Genomic DNA, 23,056 nt, shown 5'->3' on the forward strand with positions numbered 1-23,056 from the left:
TGACTGCAATGCTCTTTGGATGGATCTGCCTGGCTTTCCAGTCTTTCTTAGCAACTAGAGTGGTATTCTTAAAACCTATACCAGATCGTTTCATGCCCCTGCTCAAAATCTGACTGATGGTCCTTATTTCATTCATAATGAAACCCAGGGGCCTCACCATGGCCTATTGGCCTTATATGATTAGCTTCATCCACTATTCTACTTTGGCCTCCTCTGCTGCTACATTCCTCCTCACTCACTCCACACCAAACACCCCGATTCCCTGCTTATCCTCTTGGCACATTTTTTTAAAATTGAAGTATAGTTTACATACTCTATAATGTGTAAATTGTAAGTGTCTAGTTCATAGGGTTTTGACAGTTATATATACCCATATAAACACCACTCAAATCAAGATCTAGAGCATTTATATCTCCTCAGAAATTTCTTTCAGTCCCTTTCAGTCAATTCTTACCCATTCCCTTAATCAACACTTTAATATCTGTCACAATAGATTTAGTTTTACCTGTTCTTAGACTTAATATAAATAGAATCAAATAGGATATATTCTTTTGTGTCTGGCTTCTTTGATTCAACACAATGTTTTTGAGATTCATTCCTGTTGTAGCTTGTATTCATAGTTCTTTCTTTTTTATTGATGAGTAGAATTCCATTGTATGAATATACCATAATTCATTTACTTATTCTCCTCTTGGATATAAGGGATGGTTTCCATTTGAGGCTAATATGAATAAAGCTGATATAAACATTAGTACACAGTCTTTTAAGGACATTTGTTTTTGTTTCTTTTAAGTGAATACCTAGGAGTGACATTACTGGGTCATAAGTTAAATACATATTTAACTTTATGAGGCAACTCTTGCCTTCTGGCCTTTGCTCTTGCTGTTCCTTTTACTTACAATACTGCTCATCTAGGTATCTAATGACTTACTCCCTCATTTCCTCAACTCCTCACCAAAAGTCACCTTCTTGATGAACTCTACACTAACCAGTCCCACCCTATCCTCTACCCTACACTAACACCCTAATTATTATCTCTAAATTTCTCCACAGTACTTTTCCTCTTTAGCATACCATGTAATTATAGCTTATAATATTGACCGTTTTGTTTTCTTTTATAGACAAGGGATTTTTTTGATGTTTTATTTATTAATGTGCCACCATTGCCAACAACAGTGCTTGATACTTGACACTCATAAATAATTGTTAGATGGAAGGAAGGAAGGAAGGAAGGAAGGAAGGAAGGAAGGAAGGAAGGAAAGGAAAGAAGAAGTCAGAAAGAAGGGGACAATGTCTGAAGTGTCTCTCATATTGTCAGGATATCCCTATTCTATGTGACCTCTAAGATCTCCAAGCTGCTGAGACAGTGCCAAATTTGTCACAGTGAATTTCATTGCCCACTTCCATCCTATCTAAGTTATTCATGGAGTTCTTAAACTTTCTCTTCAGCACATGCAAGGTGTTCTCTTGTGCAGAGAGCCTCAGTATCTTCATTGAGGTGGAGTTACTAAAATGTTTCACCCATCAGGAGATAGTCTGCTTGGGTCTGCTGTGTATGTTTAGGTGTCTCTATATAAGTTCTCTCCTCATCCCTTGCCACCAACATACACCACCTGATTTGAGAGAGGTCCCAGACTTACTTGACTCCTCTTATGAGCAGCACCTAATCTCATCTCCACTCTCTTCCATTTTCTCTGACTCAGAATGCTCTCATATACCCCATTTCCAAAATTCCTTCAGTTGAATAGATTCATGGCTTGTGTTTCTCTTCAGAGTATTCATTACATGGAAGTAACTATTAACTTGCCATTTTACCTTGCAGAAAATTCTGGAAAAATACATTTATTTTACCCTCTCACTATAAGCCCTACAACAGTAGCAGGATTTTCTTATTTAGGCTTTTTTTGAGAAAATAGAAAATGGTCATGTGTGCAGACAGAAGATATATAGAAATTCTGTACTTCCTACTCAATTTTGTCCTGAACCTAAAACTTTTCTAAAAAATAAATTTTATTAATTAAAAAAAGAAGTAATAGCTTTGCCTTACAAATAACTTGTGGATTTATGTAAAAATCTCCATTCATTTTTTTACTGGTCCAGTAAAGTGGACATATACTCATTCAGAATGTAAGCAAATTCTGTCATCAAGTAAGTCAATGTTTGTTACTATTATAGTTTAACAAAGCTGCTTGTCTCAGAAATCTTCAAGTGATTATCAGTGTCTGTTTTGGTCAGGGTATACCCGGGAAAACACAATTCACTTAAGTATTTAAAACATTTGTTTGCACAGGTGGTGAAGGAGCTAAGAAGCCAAATGGAATGATGAGAGGGAATCCAGAAATTACCAATATCATGGAACCACTACTATCCTTAGGCTGGAAAGATAAAGGGAAGAAGCAAAGTCACCAGAGCCTTCATGTCAGGGTCACCCACCGGTAGCTGATTTCACAGCAGGCCTGTCAGACAGGAATTAGTTCCATGGAAAATATATAGCTCAGCCAAAGATACCCACAAGAAAGAGAAGAATAAAGAGAAATACCCTGGCATCTTCATTTCTCTCACATTCTAATCTCCTGCAGGGTTTCCTGTTGGCCACACTGACCTGGGAAACAGCCTACAGGGATTGGCCCAGTCAAGCAGGGAAAGGGCAAGGAATAGATCTGAGGCCAGCAATCAACTCTGGGCCAAAGTTAGAATAAACACATGTTGCAGAATTTGGAAAACATTCAAAAATTTCTGTCAGAGTAAATGATTCTCTATATGGTGCTATTCTAGAACATTTCAAAATACAGGTATCAACATAAGCAAGGGAAAGGGGTTTACACCCTCTTAGTTGAAAGAAAAAGAAAGAAGAAAGAAAGAAAGAAAGAAAGAAAGAAAGAAAGAAAGAAAGAAAGAAAGAAAGAAAGAAAGACTACCCAATGATGAAACATTATTAGAGTGGATCAGTATTCAAGGAGAACTTGCAAATGGAGGTTTCAGCTTCCATCACACAGCAAATAGGGGTCTCAGATTCCATCACACAGCAGCCCTATTCTTTTGGCCTTTTATGGCATCGAGATTGGTGGAAATGAGGCAAAAACAGAAGGTTAGAAGTTTTCATGTTATTTCTGGCTACTCCCATTGCAGCATCGGGGGAGAAAAAGACAGTAATGGTTCAAATCTTATCTTGACATTAATCTTAAAGGTTTATCTTTTTTTAGAGAAATGAAAATACTAAATAAAATTGGAAGATATGACTTCTTTTTCTATCTTTTTTTGACATTGTGAAGTTATTTCAACAATAAAAAAAAATTTATGTCTGAAAAAAGTTTATGACCCTAAAGCTCAAGGGTTCATACACTTCTTAAGTCTGTGATTTCTAGGCAGAATGCTATGACAAGACTAACAATTAGGCCATTGTTGCAAAAAGGCTTTGATAACTTACAAGCAGTAGAGAGTACCCAGGATTTTGAGTTCCAAGACTTGGGTCCAAGTACCCCTTGGGGTGCTTTCCTATCTGTGCATCTTCGGACAAACAACTTGACAACTCTGAGTCTCAAGTTAGTTGAAATAAATCATTACAGTCATGGTATCATTCCACAGGGTCATTGTGACAATCTAATGGAATAAAGCTAGTGGTCATTACCATACAAATGTTGACTATTGTTGTTTTCCTTTTTATTTCAGGGACCCAAGGATGAGCCTTCCTTTTACCAGATGAAAAAACATGGACACAAACATTATGTAGTCAGAAGCAACCTAAAACAGTCACTATATAATTAACCCAGTCTTCAGAAGAGAAAACAACTAAAGGATTAGAAGAGAAACATAGACGATTTCTCAATCCCTTCCGAGTTGCAGCAGCTGAACTCTCAAACTAACTTACAGCACCCAGCTGTGTTATTGAATCTTTATAGCCCCAAATATTCCAGATGTGTAGGGCTCACCTGGGTCTGGCAAGCCACTAAACAAGCAAACCAATGATTTCCCATAAAAACAGTGGACTAAATCATCATCAGAGGAAATGAAGTTTACCTGGACATTTTTGTCTTAAAATAATTGCCAAAAGGGATGGGGAAAAATTAGTTTTGTAAGCCTAAGTTTCTTGTAGTAGTTTTCTTATTTAAGTACCTCCCTGGAGGCAGTTTTTCTCCTTCAGTGCTTTGTCTTCCTCTCTATTTCAGAATCCCAGTATGATCTATCACAGCCTGTTCACTCTTCTTCTCAAACGATTTTTTTTTTTTCAAGAACCACTTTCCCTTATTTTCATAGAGCTACTTCCATTTTGGTCCCCTGGGGAAACCTGGCAAAGAATTCATCATGCAAGAAGTGTTTAAAGTCGCCATCCATAGTCGCCTTGCACTCTTCTAGGCATTTAGGATACATTAAGGAATAAACAAAGATCTCTCTCCTTGTAAGAGAGACAGACAGCAAATAAGAAATACAATAAGGAAAAAAAAAAAGAAATACAATAAGGAGGGAAATTATATCGTGTTAAATGACAACTGTTAGAGATTTAAAAATGCACTGTAGAGCAAAGTCAGCAGGATGAAGACTGCTAATCAGGGTTGGGGAGAGAGGTCCCCCTGTCTTCTCAATAGTTTGTATTCAAAAGAGAGGTTTCTGTGAAGACATACATCTTTTTCTCTGGAACAGGGTTTCATACTGGCACGTAATAGCTTTGTTCCCTTCCCATTCAAGCAAGTAATAGAATTTTGCATAGTCATTCTGACTCTTCTAATTTCCAGATCTGATTTTGGAGAACAACATATTAGGATACCCTAGTTTCTATATCTATTATATTTCATTAAAATTCATTTGGCTTCTTGTCTCTCCTTAATATTCAATCTTTCCATCTTCCCTTCACAAATAGAATAACTGGTTCGTGTCCTTTGATGTCAGAATAAGACAACCACTTTCAGAGTTCTATCAGTTAAACTCTAAAACTTCCATTTGACTCCTTGGACCTCCTGTGAACTTCCATAGGTACAAGCCCATCTTAATAAAAGACATACTCACTCTGGGCAAAGTAGTGAATCAAGTAAAGACTGGGAGGAAGCCCCTCCACAACTCACTTCTGAGACTCTTAATCCATTTATTACCATTCTTCTCTTCCCTTGCAATGTACAGGACTCTGATGGTGACCCTGACCTGTGCATATCTCTCCCACCCAAAGCTTACCCCGTGTGTGGCATTACCTTGAAGACTTTCCACATAACAGATAAACCAGTAGTTGGTAATAAATTAATTCATGCACAGTTACTTAATCCAAGTAAAGTACGTGATTTTTTTAAAGGGGGTGGAATGGTTCTGGCTTCATCTTATTCAGTATTGTATCTCCAGAGCTAACATATTGTTACATGTTACTAACAATACATGTTAGTATTCAACATATGTTTAGTAAAATGAATGAATGAAAGAATGAATAACATTAATACATGAAAATATAATCTCACAGAGAAAAAAAAAACCCCAATGTGAATTTTAAGTGGTTGAAATTGAGACCATATTTCTCCTAAAACCTTCTGCTTTATCCCCTCCCCATGCATACTTTCTTTTTTTTTTTTTTTAATTTTTATTTATTTATGATAGTTACACACAGAGAGAGAGAGAGAGAGGCGCAGAGACATAGGCAGAGGGAGAAGCAGGCTCCATGCACCGGGAGCCCGACGTGGGATTCGATCCTGGGTCTCCAGGATCGCGCCCTGAGCCAAAGGCAGGCGCCAAACCGCTGCGCCACCCAGGGATCCCCATGCATACTTTCATCTCGCAGTGTTTCATGTGTCTGTGTGTCTGCCTGTCTCTTCCACTGAATTCTGAGCTCCTCGAGAGATGTGTTGAGCTGTTTTATCTCCTGTCACTAACATCCAGAGAGAGAGAACATTTATTTCCCCCACTTGTTTCTAGCCAGAGGGGAGCAGGAATATCTACTCTCCTCCTCAGAATAGCAAAACATGAGGAACTGATGCTGGATGGACTGAGGCCCTGAGAGAGAGGGCCCCAGGTCCATCACTGAGAAGGTTCTTAGCTTTCTGCAAGAATGAATTCAGAGCAAGCCATTTAGAAAAAGGGACACAGGGTTCCTAAGTGGTTCAGTTGGTTAAGCATCTGACTTTGGCTCAGGTCATAACCTTGGGGTCCTGAGATTGAGCCCCACATTGTTGGGCTGTCCTGTCAGGGGGAGTCTGCTTCTCCTTCTGCTCCTTATGCTGCTCATGTGCTTGCTCTCTCTCTCTCTCTCTTTCTCTGTCTCAAATAGGTAAAATCTTAAAAAAAAAAAAAAAGAAGAAAAAAGAGAAGAAAGAAAGAAAAAAAGAAAGAAAAAGAGATAAAGATTTATTAAGTATACAAGTAAGAAGGGAGCTGCTTCATAGACAAAGTAGCAGTCTTTCATCTCAGGTAAGGAAGAGGACCCTTCCTCCCTTTGCCTCTAGCAAAGGGTTTTATAACTTGTCGCCGTTTTTTTTTAAAGTAGCTAACCATATAGGTAGGGCTTATTCTTAAGCTTTGGGTGTGTCACTTAACCTCGGGAGGTTAGTTTTTCCATCTTCTTAGAGTTGTGGAATTACCCCCACAGGGAGCAATTTTAAGAACATCCAGGCTTTATGACTTTTACTGCGGGAGGGAGTGGGGTCTTGTGGTCTTCCATGAGTCAGATCTTAGGATTTTCGTTATGACCTGCTGACTTTTAGGTTAAGGGTCAGCCTAAGACCAATATGTCTCTAGAGTCTTCCTTCCTTCCTACCTCAGAACTTCCAATGTCTCTCGAAGCCCTCTTTCGCCCCTCTCTGGGCTGCTAACTTCATTGGGAAATGAGGAGAAAGAATCAGACAGCCCTTTCAGGTCAGCCTGCCCTCAGGATGCCCAGATGTACTGTCACCTTCGTAGGGTAAGTGTATGCGGTTGGCTGGAGAGTGAGGGAGTTCCAGAGCCTGGGTGGGTAAGTCTGCCTAATTCAGAAGTAAAGTCTTAGCTGGACCATGACAGATGCCATTTCTAAACCACAGTGTGTACCCAGCCTTACCTGAATCGGCTCGGAGTGCCACAGCTAAGCACAGGGCCTGGCTTGTGATATGAGCTCAAAAATGAGTAAGCTTAATGAACTAATATTGGCAGAGATTTTGTGATGCTTGAATAAAAATGTGAAGAATGACCTAGATAAGCACAAAGCAAATCGAATGCTCAGGAAAATGGGGAGCCAGCTCTCACTCAAAAGTCCAGGAGTCATTAATTTATTTAGAACTCTAGGGAATAGGATCAGGCTAGGTTGAGTTGCAAAAAGTCTAACGTTGGCTCTGTGTTTCCTTGTCGCTACCCTATCATTAATGTGTTGACCCTGAGCTGGGGGACATCCCAGCAATCCCTGATACCTAGAAATGCCCCTCCTTAAGGTATGATCTGCGGGATTCTGCCTCGGCAAGATATTCTTTAGAAAAATAAAAGATGAAAAAGGGAGAAAATAGAGCATTATGATCAAGAGTATGGGTTCTGAAGTCAAACTACTTGGGTTCAAATCCTAGCAAAGCCACTTGCTCACTATGAGCTTAGCAACGTTTTTTTGAGCACTCCAGGCCTTAGGGCCATCATTCCAGAAAATAAAGATACATCATAGAATAACTACGTGGATTAAATGAAGTAATCTATGTAAAACATTTAGTGTACATTACATTTAACGTAATAAATACATAAGTACTCGATGGATATATGCTTGACAATTGTATTACCTCTTGCTTTTTGAGATTTGCAATGCACATATGTCCATTTGGAGCACCAAAATACCCTGCACTAAAGAAATGCATGAACTTTGTTCAATACAGGACTTCCCAATCTATTTCACCATGAGCATTTTTTTGGTGGGTTTTGAAGTTATTCTTAACATCCCATGCAAAACCTTTAGGCAAAATTGCCATAGGACTGGAAATGTAAAAAAAAATAAAATAAAATAAAATAAAAAAAGGACTGGAAATATAGCTGATGGCCACACACACCCCTAGTGACCATCAAACCCTAAAAAAAGAAAATATAATTCAGAAATACCCGCTTTGGCCAGTGAGTCATTTCTGAAGCCTAACAGTATAGCTTGCCTTCACCATCTGCCTTTTCATGACCAGTGCTGTACACAGGCCTTAGTTAATTGAACATGCAAAGAGCCACCCGCAGGCAGTGATCTCAGTATATATTTTGACTCATCATCCAAGGAAATCAGAGATGAAAGCAACATCTAATGGCTGAGGATACATAAATAGCCATTTCCATTCACTTTCAATTACCCTGCAGAGGAATCTGGTCACAGATGAGCTCAGTAAATTCACAATATGTTATCCTCAATAGCCAAGCTGAGCAAAATCACCTAATTTGTTAGAACATTAATCCTATAAAAGTGTGCCAACCCTAATCATTTTATGGCTTCAGATTGCTTAATGGTAAAGCTAAGAGGACCCCCAGGGATGCCCAGGTGTGACCTTCCATTCATCAAGTGCAGACAGTCTCCTGATAACATGGATACAGTAGTGTGACAGGTGCCTTCCACCAAATTATCTTGGAAAAATGTCCAATCTTTTGAAAACGAGGATTACATTGTGTTTATTTCTGAATCCCTAGTGATGGTCATGATATCAGGCACATAGAGGTCACTGGACATATATCTTTTAAACAAAAGATAAAATAAATGATTGGCAGTTACCTTGGTGAAGAAGAGAGAGAGACAGAAACAGAGAGACTGAGAAAGATGGAGAAAAGCTTTTTTCTAATGCATCTCAATCTGAAGGTAGAGATGAAGGCTCTCTTTGCTTCATTCCATCATTGACAAATAGTTCTGGAATGCTGAAAACCTCAGAGTACAACTGGTAGAATAATGTAACAACTGAAAGCACAGACTCTGCACCTTACTTGAATCTCATATGAGATTCAATCTTGGATCTGTCTCTTAGTAGCTGTGTGACTTAAGGCAAGTTAGTTCGCCTTGCTGTGTCTTTAGTTACTAAACCATCAGACAGGGATAATAATGAGAGTTGTCATGAGTAAACAGATTTCATATATCTCTATCTACCTGTCTCTGTATATCTATCTATCTATCTATCTATCTATCTATCTATCTATCTATCTATCTACATCTATATCTATCTATCAAATGTTAGCACAGAGTAAACATCATGCAGACTTGTGCCATTACCTTGTGGGGGCAGTTGTGTGGCTCATTCAGTTAAACATGTGACTCTTGATTTCGGCTCAGGTCATGATCTCAGGGTCATGATCTCAGGGTCATGAGATCAAGCCCTGCATGAGGTTCTATGCTGTGTGTGGAGCCTGTTTAAGAGTCTCTCTCTCACTCTCCCTTTCCCTCTCCCCCCTTCCCCTCCCTTCTCCCTCTCTAAAACAAAAATAAAAACTTGTGCCATTACTCTGTGAAAGACAAGTAGCAGAGCAGTAACAAGTTTATGGACACTTGCCCTCATGTAAATTGCCCTCTGTGATTGCTGTTCCTTTTTCTGCATCTCTTAGCATCTCACAAGGCTGATACAGCGTGAGGGGCCTAAAGCCTGGCAAGCAATAGTATATGTTTGTTTGGCCTTGCCCTCTACTCAGATCTCTCTGGAACCTAGTTGAAGTGGTATCTGGTCAAGGACATCATTAACCACATGGCAGACTGGTGCACATTGGTCTTCCCTGTTCTTTGCCTTGGCGCCTCTCACTCATACCTTCCACCATCCAGATCTCATGATAAGTTGTCATAATAATTTGTAGCCAAGCAAACCCCCACAGCTGTATCCAGGAAGCTGTAGTTATATCCTAGCTTAGATATCAAGTCAGTATAACACAAATTCATATCATTAGCAGGATAATTATTACTGCCTGATCAGGGAATCATGCTTCTTAGTGGCCTTCCTTTTTCCCAATGAAAAAAATGCCTTTTTCAAAAATCAACTTTACTGAGGTATAAATTACATATAATAAAATGCTCTCATTTTAACTGTTCAGTTTAATGAGATTTGACAAATATATGGATCTGTACAACTAGCAACGCCTTCAATACATTTCCATCACCCCAAAAAGCTCCCTTGTGTCCTTTAGCCGGAATTTATTCCTACCCCAGTCCCAGGCAACAACTCAAATGCTACTGCAGATGAGTTTTGCCATTGCAAGAATTTTCTATATATTTTCTTGTATGCAACATGTTTTTAAGTGTTATCCATATTGTTACATGTTCTAGTGGTTCTTTTTTTTATTTTTTGCTAAGTAGTATTCCAACATATGGATATGCTGTAATTTGTTTATTCATTCATCTGTAGATAGACATTTGAACTGTTTGTAGTTTTTTTACTATTATGAATAAAGCTTCTATGAACTTTTATGGACAGTTTTTCCTGTGGACATATGTTTTTATTTCTTTTAGGTAGATTCCTAGGCATGATTGCTGCTCCTATGGGAATTTTGTATTTAATTTTGTAAGAATCTGCCAGACTGTTTTCCGAAGTGTTTTACCATTTTATATCCCCATAAGTTACTAACAAGAGTTCCAGTCATTGCACATTCTTGCCAATATTTGATATTGCCAATCTTTCTAATTTTAGTAACGCTAGTGAGTATGTGATTGTATCTCATTGTATTTTAAATTTCACTCCCTGATGATTAGATGTTGAGCATTTGTTCATGTGCTTATTGGCTGTTTATCTGTCTTTTTTGGTGGAATATCTGTTCAAATCTTTTGCCTATTTTCAGCATGGCTTTCCTCATCTTATTATTGAATTCTGAGAGTTCTTTACATGTTCAGGCTACTCAGTTTCTTGTAATGTCTTAGTCTGGTTTTGTCCTCAGAGTAAGACTGGCCTCCTAAAATGAGTTAAGAATTATTTCCTCCTCTACTGTTTCCAAAAAAAGTTGGTGTAGAATTTGTATTATTTCCTCCATAAGTACTCAATGGAATTCACCAATGAAGCAACCTAACAAATCTGTAGCTTTCTTTATGGCACATCTTTTAACTTTACATGCAATAGCTTCTATAGCTATAGAGCTATTTAAATATTCTACTTTTTGGTTTTGGTAATTTGCACTTTTCAGGAAATGCTTATTTCATCCAAATTTTCTATTTTTTTAAACATGAAGTTATTCATAATATTTCCTCATTTTTCTCTTAATTTATAGTGATAAAGCCTGTTTTATTCTTGATATTTGTAAGTTGTATCTTCTTTTTTTTTTCTGATTGGCCTGGATGCAGGCTTATCAATTTTAACCATCTTTTCAAAAAATCAGCTTTTGGTTTTATTGATTTTGTTGGTCCACTTTCTATTTAATTACTTGTATTTCTTTTTTAAAAATCAATTAATTGATTAATTCATTGATATATAATATATTATTAGTCTCAGACCCCAGTTGTCCGTCAGCAGATGAATGGATAAAGATGTGCTACATATATATATGTATATACAATGGAATATTACTTAGCCATCAAAAGATATTTTCTGTTCTTACCTATTAGTTTCTTTTGTTTCTGTTGGAGTTATTTCCTCGATGGTATCCAATAGCATCTTCTTACAGTGGAAGCCTAGATAATGTCCCTGTTCATTCTGATACTATTCCTTGTTCTCAGTCTAGTAGAACCACTCTTTCTTTTGATTTGTTTTTTTCTTGATAGTTTTTCATTCTTTTACTTTCAGCCTAGGTCTTGATATTTAAAGTGGGTTTCTTGCAGGTTTCATAGAGTTGAGTATTGCTTTTTTTTTCAATCCAATTTGACTGCCTTAGTCTTTTATCTAGTGCCCTTAGTCCATCTACATTTCATGAATTATTGACATGGCTGAGTTTAAATATACAATCTGCTGTGGGCTGTTTATGTTTGTCTGAATAAATCTTTTTCTCAGCCTCATTTCTGAAAGATATTTTTGTTTAATAGAGAATTCTAGGTTAACAGGGTTTTATTTTTTTTCTTTTCTTGGTAGCTTAAATATTTTTCCATTATGTATTGGCTTGTATTGTTTCTGGAATGAAGTTTGACATTTTTATCTGTGTTCTCTTTTATGTAATATGATAATGCTCATTTCCTTTACCTGTCCTAGGATCTTCTCTGTATCATTGACTTTCAGAAATTTGGTGGGGTTTTTTGTTTATCTGATTGTTAATTTTGGTTGGGATTTGTTGAGTTTCTTGGATTTATAGTTTTTTGAATTTTATCAAATCTGGAAATGTTTCCCCTTTATCAAACTGCCTTCCTTTCTTCTTGGATTTCATTTACATGTATGTAAACTACTTGAAATCCTTGCAAAGTTTGCTGAAGTTGTACTCATTTATTTCAGTCTTTTTTTCTTTCTCTGTTTCCATTTGAATGATTTCTATTCCTACATCTTCAACATCACTGATCTTTCCTTCTACACTATCTAGTCTTTTGTTATCTTCATCCCGTAACATGTTTATTTTAGACCATGATTTTTCATTCTTGGAAATCCCATTTGTTTCCTTGATGTATTTTTTTTAATCTCTCCTCACTAACTTCATGTTTTTCTGTAATTCCTTGTGCCTATTTGTTAGAGCAAATTTAAGCTATTATAGTCGATTCCTATCTTCTTTATCATTTCTAGGTGTGCTACTTATGACTTTTTTTTCTGGTTATGCCTCATATTTTCTTGTTTCTTTACATGTCTAGTAATTTTTATTGGATGCTGGGAACTGTGATTTGTTACATTCGACATACCTTGATTTTGTTGTCTTCCATGAAAGTGTGTTTTGTTCATTTTGGCAAGCAATCAAAGATGAGCTTGATCATTCTGAGGTTTGCTTTTCAGTGTTTAGAAATGTCCAGAGTTGCCTTTATTAGATCTAGGATTAGTTTAGTCCTATTACTAGAGGGTGAACCTTCTGGGATCCCTTTTTAATGTTAAATGAGGCCTCACTACTTTGGTTAGTTGGAACTCAAATACCTCTCAGTCAAGTGTGATCTCTGAAAATTGCTGATTTTTCAACTCCCAAGTGGTGCTTTGCTTGGCTGGGAGGAGTTTTCAAGCCTCTCATAGATTAGTATTTAGCAACAGATGCAACTGGACCTCTATGCAAGTCTCTGGTGCTCTTTCTCTGCATGGCCTCCTACTCTCCAGATCACTGATCTACAAATGCCAACTACCTTAGCCTCCTCAACTTCAGATTTCTCTGTCCCCAACATAACAAGACCACTGAGTTCTGTTTGGGCTCTCCCTCTATGAGTTTCCATTCCAGAAAGTACAGAAAACTGGAATAGTTGAGTAACCTCACATTGCTTTTTTCACCTTCTCTAAAGGATCACAATCTTGCACTGTCTGTTGCCCAAAGTTTGAAGATAGTTTATTGTATTTTTGTCCAATTTTCTAGTGTTTATGGTGGGAGAGCAAGTCCAATCTCAGTTACTTCATCATATTTGGAAGTGGAAGCCAAACATTGTGTTTTAATTGCTATTATACTGCAGCCAAAATGGTTCTCTGATTTAAGTAAAATTCACATTCATCTACAAAAGACTTCACCTTCTCCTTCAAAATAATCCCTTTTCATCATTTAACAGGTTTAGGAAAAAGCAAAGAATAAACGGTCAAAGAACTCCTCCATTGGTTATATTGGCAGGACTTCCATTAAAAAGGTTATGTACCCTTTTCAGTTAGCAACACTCCTCTGCCTCTCCACTTTTCCTCTTCGACATTCTTGGTTCTGGATTCCCCATGCAGTACATCATGCTCCTCATTCTTTCCAAAATGCCTCTCAACAGAATATCCTGCCTAATTAGCCATCTGTTCAAAGTCCAGCTACCCATTCAGGGACCATATTTGTGGGCTACACTTCAGTGGTGGTGGGAGACTAGCTAAAGGTTTATTGCTTTTGACCAAGGTAACATCTGTTCTTTTTAGTGGACTCCTTCTGGAGACAACAGTTCTGCCTTTGTTGTTTAACCCAAAAGAGTACATCTGATCAGCCCAGGTAGGAACAAAGGCCTCTTGGATAGTCATTGGGAATGAACATCTTAATTAGATCAGGTCTTTAAATAATCTCCAGGTAGATAGTTAATAAAACTGGGGAACTTTTAATAACATTAAATCAAAATACATCTCTCAACTTCCAGTCTCCAAAAGAGCAAAAGAGGGAAGCATTCAAAACACTTCCTACTTAATTGACTTCCAAGGGATAATGCAGTTACACCTGGCCAGTGTTTATAGGTTAGTTTGTTGTCGTTGCCTTATTTGTTTTGTTTTTAATTATTGTTTTTCACTATTTTAAGTAATTTGTTAAATAGCATGTTTGGAATAGTTTACTTATTAACTCAGAAACATTTATTTCATGCTTACCACATGTTGTGCCCTATGTTAGCCATTTCCTAGGGATGGATGTGGATATAGTTACCATTCCCAAGATGCTCACAGTCTCCTGGAGGAGCAAGATGTGTAACTAGCTCACTCTAATATAGATATAATATAGATCGTTATAATATAGATATAGCATTGATAGATACATGCTTAGAGTGCTATAGGAACACAGAAGAGGGAGTAAGTCTCCATGTCACTGGAAAAGCTACCCAGAACAGGTACCATTTCAGTAGTAGATTATGGTCAACATAAAAGCATCTAAGAACCGAGAGGGTTTTGAACTAGGAAGCATTAAGTTAAATATTAACAAAACAAAATAGCTTTTTCTGGGGCTGCTGAGTGGGCTGAGTGAAGATATCTTCATGTTCAATGCATAGATCATTATCAGAGAGAAGGAGAGAAAACAAGAGACCAGATCTGATGTAGCTAATTCCACAAAGAAAGAAGCCAGAATTCTGTTCAAAAGCTAGGTAATGACAGCAAATAAGTGACTAACAAGCATGTTCTTCTTGGGAGCCATGAACCTCTCCATCCATGAAAATTACATTTCTGGATGTGTGCACATACACAGTTCTCTAAGAAGAGGTGTTTTAGAATGCCAGGTTATCAAAGTATCACATAATCTCTAAATGTTATGAACCATTGCTGCATAGTGAATGGTCATATAATAACAAGTTATGAAATCAAACCTCAAGTTTGAGCTTCATGTCCCCTGTACACTACCCATGTGACATTAGATATATCCATTTATCTCTCTGTGACTAAGTTCGCCATCGCCTACCTTGTAGAATGGCTGTAAAAGTCAAAGTATGTCATAAAATATAAAGTACTACACCATCGTTACCTATAAAAATAAAAATTAACATAAGTAAATTCAACTTTAGTTTATTACAAGTTCTTCGTTGCTCTTTTAAATACAGCAGATCCAGGGGCACCTGGCTGGTTCAGTTGGTGGGGCATGCAACTCTTGATCTGGGAGTTGTAATTTCAAGCCCTATGTTAGGTGTGGCGATTGCTTAAAAATAACATCTTTAGGGGCATCTGGGTGGCTCAGTCATCATCTGCCTTTGGCTCATGTCATGATCCCAGGACCCTGGGATAGAGCCTCACATCTGGCTCCCTGCTCAGCAGAATCTGAGTCTTCCTCTCTCTCTACTCCTTAGTCTGCTCTCCCTCTCACTCTCTTTCTCTCTCCCTCTCAAATAAAATCATTAAAAAATAAATAAAATAAAATCTTTAAAATAAATAAATATGGCACATCCACTCTAGATGTTAATTCCTATTTGTATGTGTGTGTGTAAAGTTTTAAAATTATTTCAGGGTGAAAGTTTTCAATTATATGCAAAAGAAAAGAAAATACAAACCTCCATGAACTCATTTCTGAAATTACTTAGCCAATCTTGTTTGATCTATACTCCCAACTCCTCCTCCTTCCTTCACTGGGTTACTTTGAAATAAGTCCAATACTTTATATTATTTTGTCTGCATTTACTTAGCACATTTGTTAAAAAATAAGGACTCTTTTCTATTTTTTAAAAGATTTTATTTGTTAGTTAGAGAGAGAGAGAAAGTGAGAGACAGCACAAGCAAAGGGGAGGGGGAGAGGAAGGGAAGCAAAGCGGACTCCCTGCCAAGACCCTGGGATCACGACCTGAGCCACCCAGGCACCCCAAAGGATTTTTTTTTTAAACAAAATGATATTATTTTTAACATAACAATAATATCGTTATCATACCCGAAAACTACAGTAAATCTTCAGCATCAACAATGTTCAGATTTCCCTGGTTATCTTCTTGAGCCAGCTTCCAAACAAGGTCCACACTGAGCCTTTGGCTGATAGGGCTCTAGAGATTCACCCCATACCCACTTCCCTGACCCTCCTCTCCAGGGCCCTGGATGCCCTTCCCCTGAAGCTCCTAAGCCAGAGCTGATCCAGTCAGGAATTGTAGCAGCAGCCTCAGGCACCAGCAGGTGGATGGGGAAATTAGTTTTGCTGCCATAACCCCTATCAACCAGGGCTCAGTCTGATTTTTCTTTGGGCTTCTGCTTTGATTTCTCTGATAAGCTACTGTCTACTGCTTTCATGATTATCTGGGGTGTTTTTAAAACCGGGCTACAAATTCTTTGACACTCCTTCTATTGAGAGATGAGGTCTACGCCCACTTGAATGTGGGTGAGTTTTGACTGTTTTGACTAACAAAGTGCAGCAGAAGTGATACAATGTGACTTACGAAGTTTGGTCATAAGTGGCCCGGGAGCTTCTGTCGTCTTTGCTGGACCAGTCCACCACACTGTTAGGAAGGTCCATCAGCATGGAGACTGCGCGTGGGCATTCTAGTTCACAGTTCCAGGTGAGCCCAGTCTTTACACCATCCCACCGAGCACTGTACCCATGGTTGAAGGCATTTCTAGATGGTTCCAGTCCCTCATCATCTGAGTCACTGCAGATGTTTGAGTGTTCCCAGTTGAGACTCTGAGGTGTGATAAAGCAGAGACAAACATCCCCACTTAAGTTTCATTAGAGAATCAATACCTTGTCTGAAATCCTGACCACAGAACCATTAGCATAACAAACTATGTTTTACGCCACTAGATTTTGTAGTGGTTTGCTATATATAGCATTAATAATCACCCTAGCTCTTGTCATTCCTACCTCAGTGCCATACGCTGACTGTCCATGACATGGGAGACCCGCTAAAGAAACAGACTGATATTCACCATTCCTTCTGCAGAATTTAATGGAATCCCTGTTACTAGAAAAGTGACTCACTCTGACCTCCAGCTATACCCATCATCATAAGTCCAGAGTGTCTTGGTTCCAATTTTTCTAGAAAATAAACCTCTAGATGCCAGGCTTTGTGGTGGTGGGAAAAGGGTTCAAATAGCCTAAATTTCTATCCATCTTCATTAAGCCATCGTCAGCCTGCCTCCAGTTCTCCAGCCTCCCCTGGATCTTGCAGAGTGAAGCTTCATTGTTGGCACCTTGTTTGCAGGCACTTACATTTCAGCTGTTGTCACTCAGCTAAGTTGACACCCACCAGCTTGTCCCTTCTAGAGTATCTGTTGGCATATGATATCCGTGGTGATTTCCTCTCCCCTTTTCTCCAGCCTTGTGTATTTGTATCTTGTTTTATTCATTCTCAGGCTTCCGCTATCATAGAAGCAGTACAAGGAGAGAGGACTGGTCTTATTTTCTGAATGTGGACTCATTCATTTCCTGCTTTCTTGTTCGCCTCTCACCCTCACCATACGTGATGCCTGAAATTGCTGAGTTCTGAACTCAAGCTTTCTTTTCTTTGCTAGAGACCTTCAAACAGTCTTCTTCTTTTCAGCCCTGTGCCTCATTCCCAACTTCCACAGTACCTGGACACCTCCAAGTTCTGAGCCTTGTAAGATCTCTGTGGGGTGGACCAGCTCACCACTGACAAGTCTCTTCTTTTACAGACCTGACTCATAAAGTTCTATATGGATCTTATATAGATCTTAATTTTAACATAGCAAAAATGATTGGGAAAATTTGAACATTGATAATAATAATACAAAGAAACTGTAACTTTTCAGTGATGATAGAATTGAGTTATGTTTTTAAAATCTTTTTCATTTAGAGATACATATTAAAATATTTATGAATGAAATTATATCATGATTAGGATTTGCTTCAAGATTCAGTGGGGGGAACTGGGTATAGGTTCATATAGGTATATGAAATAAGATTGACCTTATTTTTTTTTAATTTTTATTTATTTGATGGAAAGAGAGCACAAGCAAGGGGAGCTGCAAACAAAGGGAGAGGGAGAAGCAGACTCCCCATTGATCAGGGAGTCCAACAGGGGACTCATTCTAGGACTCCGGGATCATAACCTGGGCCGAAGGCAGATGCTTTATTGACTGGGCCACACAGGCGCCCAAAAATAAGATTGACCTTTAACTTGAGTGAAACGCAGATTTCCTGTCCTTCTCCAGACTTTTCCTTTCCATGTGGCCTTCCTCTGTGGTCTCCTCAGCAGCATAACTGGCCTTCTTACAGAAAGAACTCCCAAGAACACAGCAGTGGGAACTGCCAGACCTTAAAGCTTAGGCCCAGAACTGGCACAGCATCACTTCCTTTGCATTATATTACTTAAAGGGAGACACTGAGCCATCCCAGATTCGACATAGGAGGGGTCTACCAGAATATGAATACTGGAAGGCATGATTCATGGGCTAATTTTTGGAGACAGCTATCACACCTGCATATTAATGAAAACTTTACAGCCTGAAAGTTAAGATGTCTTTTTATTCTCCAGCTGAGGGCTGCTCTGGGCCAGCCATTTGCAGTCAGCAGAGAGATAGTGATCCTTCTTTCCCTCCACTTAACATCGTCCTCTTCTGCAGCTTGCCAATGTTTCTGACCCAGCCAGTCTCAAAGCAGGGAGATGCAAGAGCAGTAAACAAGGTGGGAGTTTATAGTGATATTACTATAAGACGGTCTCACTCTCTGGGTTTGGCAAATGTTTAGAGCTGATATCCTCTCTTGCAAGGGGACAGCTGGCTATGGCAAAGTTGGTGCTTTCATTAAAGTTCTTTTGACATCTCCCTCCACACCACTGAGGACGTTTTGTACTTTCCACAACTTGGACAAGATATTTGTCTATGGCTCACCGTGTGTCCGTAAAGCTCAGGTTTTTCTTTTGACTATCCAAAGAAGGTTCTATGCTGGATTCCCCTCACTGCTCATCTTCTACTCATTCGAAGCTGCTCTCTTGGGCAAAATTTGGAATGGCCCCAAACTGGCTGAATCACATTTCCCACAATTGAAAACATTACTCATACATCCTTGATCCAATAATCTCTGAGAATGGAAATTAATCTCGATATAGCAACATTTCCTTTGTTGGTGCCACCAAAGAACCTAGCTAAGCCACCATATCTATCGGGTGTTAGATGTTCCAGGGACAAGTCAGACACCAGTCCATTTTGTCCCCACCATAGCAGGGAACTTCTCAAACTCTTCAAGTGAACTCATTGAATATCCTCTTTTTGAGGGATTGCACACCAAATGTACCTCCTTGGATGAAGATGAGGGGCTTATAGCTCAGCTGTCCCCAAATAAATCTTCTCCTAGGTACCACTCTCAACCTCTTAAGAGCCTCAGTGTGGTGAGGGATCAAAAATTGTGTCCTGGGTTTCGTTACCTCCTTTTCACAAGTCCCCAAGGTGGTCCATCCCACTTTGGAATCTGCTATCTATCTATTGAGTCTGGGGGTCTCAATCGTGACTTTCAATCTCATGTCCTGTCACAAATGATCTGTACACACAAGCTGAATTCATCATCCAATTCCTAATTCAGATGTTTGCTCTGCAGTCTTTTTCAAGCGCTCCCCAAAGTACTTTGAGACAGGTGGATGGAGAACAGTTATTTAAAGAACACAGAAAATATATAGTGCTTTATGTCTTAAAAATGATTTGTATCACAACATCCTCATATTTCTCTACTTAAAGGAGAGACAAAATACTGACAAGTGCCCTTTTCTCCCTTTACTCGGTACAGCCACACAGATATTTATAGACTAGGAACCAGGCCACTTTCCTGCAGAGATGATTGGGCATCCTGGGCCCATCCTGGTGACCACAGGAGCAGGCAGCCAATGACAACAGAAGCTTGTATGTGGCTCCTGTTTGCTCAGTGCTATTATGTTTCAAGGAATCACAGGTGATGTAGAGGAAATATTACATAAAATGCCTTTCAGTCCTTTTGAGAATTACTAGGGAATGATATTTAAAAGAGGTATCTCAATTCCTACAGCCACTGTTGAACCATCAACCTGTATTAATGAAATTTATATTAGAAAAGAACCTAAGGTAATTTGCCAATGATGTAAAGTAATAAGAATGTACATTCTATTAGCAGTTTGGTTGGTTGTTACATAAGCAAAGGAGAAATGATTATTTTCTAACTTCATTGACAATTAAGAATATAAAAAGAGGACCTCTCAATAGAAGCTGAGTGGCCCAGCTCATATGGGTTCCTGATAATGGCAGATCTGTGCCACTACCAAAGAATAAGGGAGGTTTTAATCACCCTCTCAAAGAAAAATCCATGTCACATGAAATGTGCAAAATTGAGCAAAATCCACAAAGAAATGATCATTTCAGAGCCATCTCATACATGCAATAGCTTGACTCAGAGCATACCATTCCAGCCCAATGGGTACTCCAAATCCCAGGCCATCATTCATGGTTGCACAGGCTGTGTATTAATAACTCCAGGACTCCAGGGCACTGTTGACAGAGCCAAACCCATCTCTGCAGTGTCTCTGCCAACCTCTCTAAGAGGCCTAGCTTAATTGGAGATGATGGGCTTCAGACTTAGAACTGTTGATTCCTTGACCCATTATGTTGCACCTGTACTGGGTACAGGAACTCCCTCACAAGTATAAGGAAGAAGGGCCAAACAAATGTGCTTAGGGCAAAAGTGGGACTGACATTAGAGAGAGAGAGAGAGAGAAATGTGCATGAAAATTCAAGATAAATCTTTAAAGGAACTCTTTAAAAAGTAATACTTCTGAATTCATTTTTTAAAAAGTCTTTAAATCTCTTTTTTTAAAAAATTATTTATTCATGAGAGACACACAGAGAGGCAGAGACAGGCAGAGGGAGAAGCAGGCTCCTCACAGGAAGCCTGATGTAGGACTTGATCCCAGGACCACAGGATCACGACCTGAGCTAAAGGCAGACACCCAACCGCTGAGCCACCCAAGCGTCCCTAATACTTCTGAATTCAAAAACAAGTTGTCTGAAGACAAACATGTTTAAACATTTTTGTGTGTGTGAGCCAACCCATTAACTGAAGAATTGTACAGTGGAATTGTGAAAAACAATTGCTTCTTATCATATATAATAAACCTTGCTAAAAGGGCAGTTGTGAGAAATGCTTGCTCTTATCACAGTGACTCTCATGGCCTTTCTACAACAGCAGTGTGGTTTTATTTAGCAGTGACGTGCTCCACCTAGTGGGCAGAAGTAGGAATTTAAGCAAAAACGGTAATCTCTTCAATACATTTCATTTCCTCTTTAAAACTTAAATCATGGAATTAAAGAAGAGGTAGCTGCTTCACTGACAGCCCATAAAAGCTGTATTGTAGCAGAAAGACTTGTGTGAAGGTCAAAGGTCTTTGGGCCATTGTAAGAGCAAAACCATTTTTGAGTTTCAGAGTAGCACAAGTTTTCTAAACTTCAGCACTATTGGCATTTGGGGCTGGATCGTTCTTTGTTTGGGGCGGGGGATGCTGTTCTCTGCACTATAGGATGTTTAGCAGCATCTCTGACCTCTACTTAGTTTTCATCAGTGGCAAATCCCCCACTCCCCTAACCACCGGTCTTGATGATGAAAAATGTCTATGACATTGCTAAATGTCCCCAAGGAAGCAAAACAACACCAAGTTGCGAATCATTAGAATAGAGGGACGACATGCCATGACATCATTTACTAAGATCACTCTCTGCTTCCTTGTTGAGAATGACCAGTGGGCAACAGAGATACCAGATAGGAATGGAGAGTGTGAATGTGTCTGTGTATTTTTAGCAGCTGACCTAAGTATGAATAATGCTTATTATTCCATCAATTCATTTGAAGTTGCAAAATGATGATATTGTAATTTCAACATCCCTTTTTCACTTATTAACTGGAATGCTTTTTCAGAGAGAATGTTCCCTCATTTACTACTACTTATGTACCCAGAGATACAATCTGTATGAGAACTATAGAAAATATTCTTTTCTGTTTACCAATTTTTAAAATAAGGAGTTACCTCACTAGCATCCTCTAAGGGCGAGCAATTAATGCTTTATTTTTCATGTGGCATATTTGTCTATTTAGTATTATTTTGAATTCATGTATTTAAAATATATTTAGTGTTCAATACATTGCAGTTATGGCTTTTTATGTTGAAGTTCAAATTGTGCAATCTTCCAATTGCCTTATGAGTCTTTTGAGAGCAAACTAAATAGTCCTTGGTAGCTTTCTTCCTATCTGGCATGACAAGATGGTGCATACATTTCCAACTAAATATGCCAATTTTTTTCCTAGATAAAATATCTGGTTTATACTAATAATTCTAATTAAAAACATGACACAGATTTTGTTAAATACAGCTCTTTTCTCTTTAGCCAAGATCCCAGGCCTGAGAAACAAATTAAATAATAGACTATCACATAATTATTCACTTGCTATTTATCCCACAAAATTTTAACCCACGCCATAATTTTAGAATAACAATACTGACACTGCCACCAACAGTGTGATTACTGTCAACAGTGTAAAATTATTTTTGCAGGGTTTTTTGTTTTACATTAGAACATATCCCACTAAAGAGGTACACATTATTGCATTTTACAGCAACTAGACTGTGTTAATTGGCTATTTATTTAGGTACACTTGCTTCATTACTTTTTTTAAAAGACTGTTTTAGTTTACAGCTGAAGGAGAGTGGGAGATACAGGCTTCCAGTTATGGAATGAATAAGTCATAGGAATAGGGGCACCTGCATGGTTCAGTGGTTGAGTGCCTGCCTTTGGCTCAGGTGATGAACCCAGGGTCCTGGGATCGAGTCTCACATCGGGTTCCCTGCGGGGACCCTGCTCCTCCCTCTGCCTGTGTTTCTCCCTGTGTATCTCATGAATAAAAAAAAAAAAAAAAATCTTAAAAAAAAAATTCATGGGAACAAAAGGCACAGCATAAGGAATATAGTCAATGATATTGCAATGGTGTTGTAAGGCAA

At 38.6% G+C, this 23,056-nt stretch overlaps 1 protein-coding gene across 26 annotated transcripts in view; it reads right to left on the reverse strand.

Annotated features, from left to right (window-relative positions):
- The window catches only part of FAM76B (family with sequence similarity 76 member B), a 177,132-nt gene that overhangs the window by 128,333 nt on the left and 25,743 nt on the right, over nucleotides 1–23,056 (reverse strand). For 24 of the 26 annotated variants that reach the window (XM_077867545.1, XM_077867540.1, XM_077867546.1 and 21 more), the window contains one exon: nucleotides 16,529–16,770. In XM_077867545.1, the coding sequence (XP_077723671.1) occupies nucleotides 16,529–16,770 (242 nt within the window). Of the gene's footprint in view, nucleotides 1–505; nucleotides 737–4,137; nucleotides 4,286–16,528; nucleotides 16,771–23,056 lie in introns of those variants that run through there. The other 2 variants (XM_077867559.1, XM_077867560.1) reach the window with 2 other exon arrangements.

The sequence above is a fragment of the Canis aureus genome, chromosome 23, assembly GCF_053574225.1.
Source record: "Canis aureus isolate CA01 chromosome 23, VMU_Caureus_v.1.0, whole genome shotgun sequence".
NCBI lineage: Eukaryota > Metazoa > Chordata > Mammalia > Carnivora > Canidae > Canis > Canis aureus.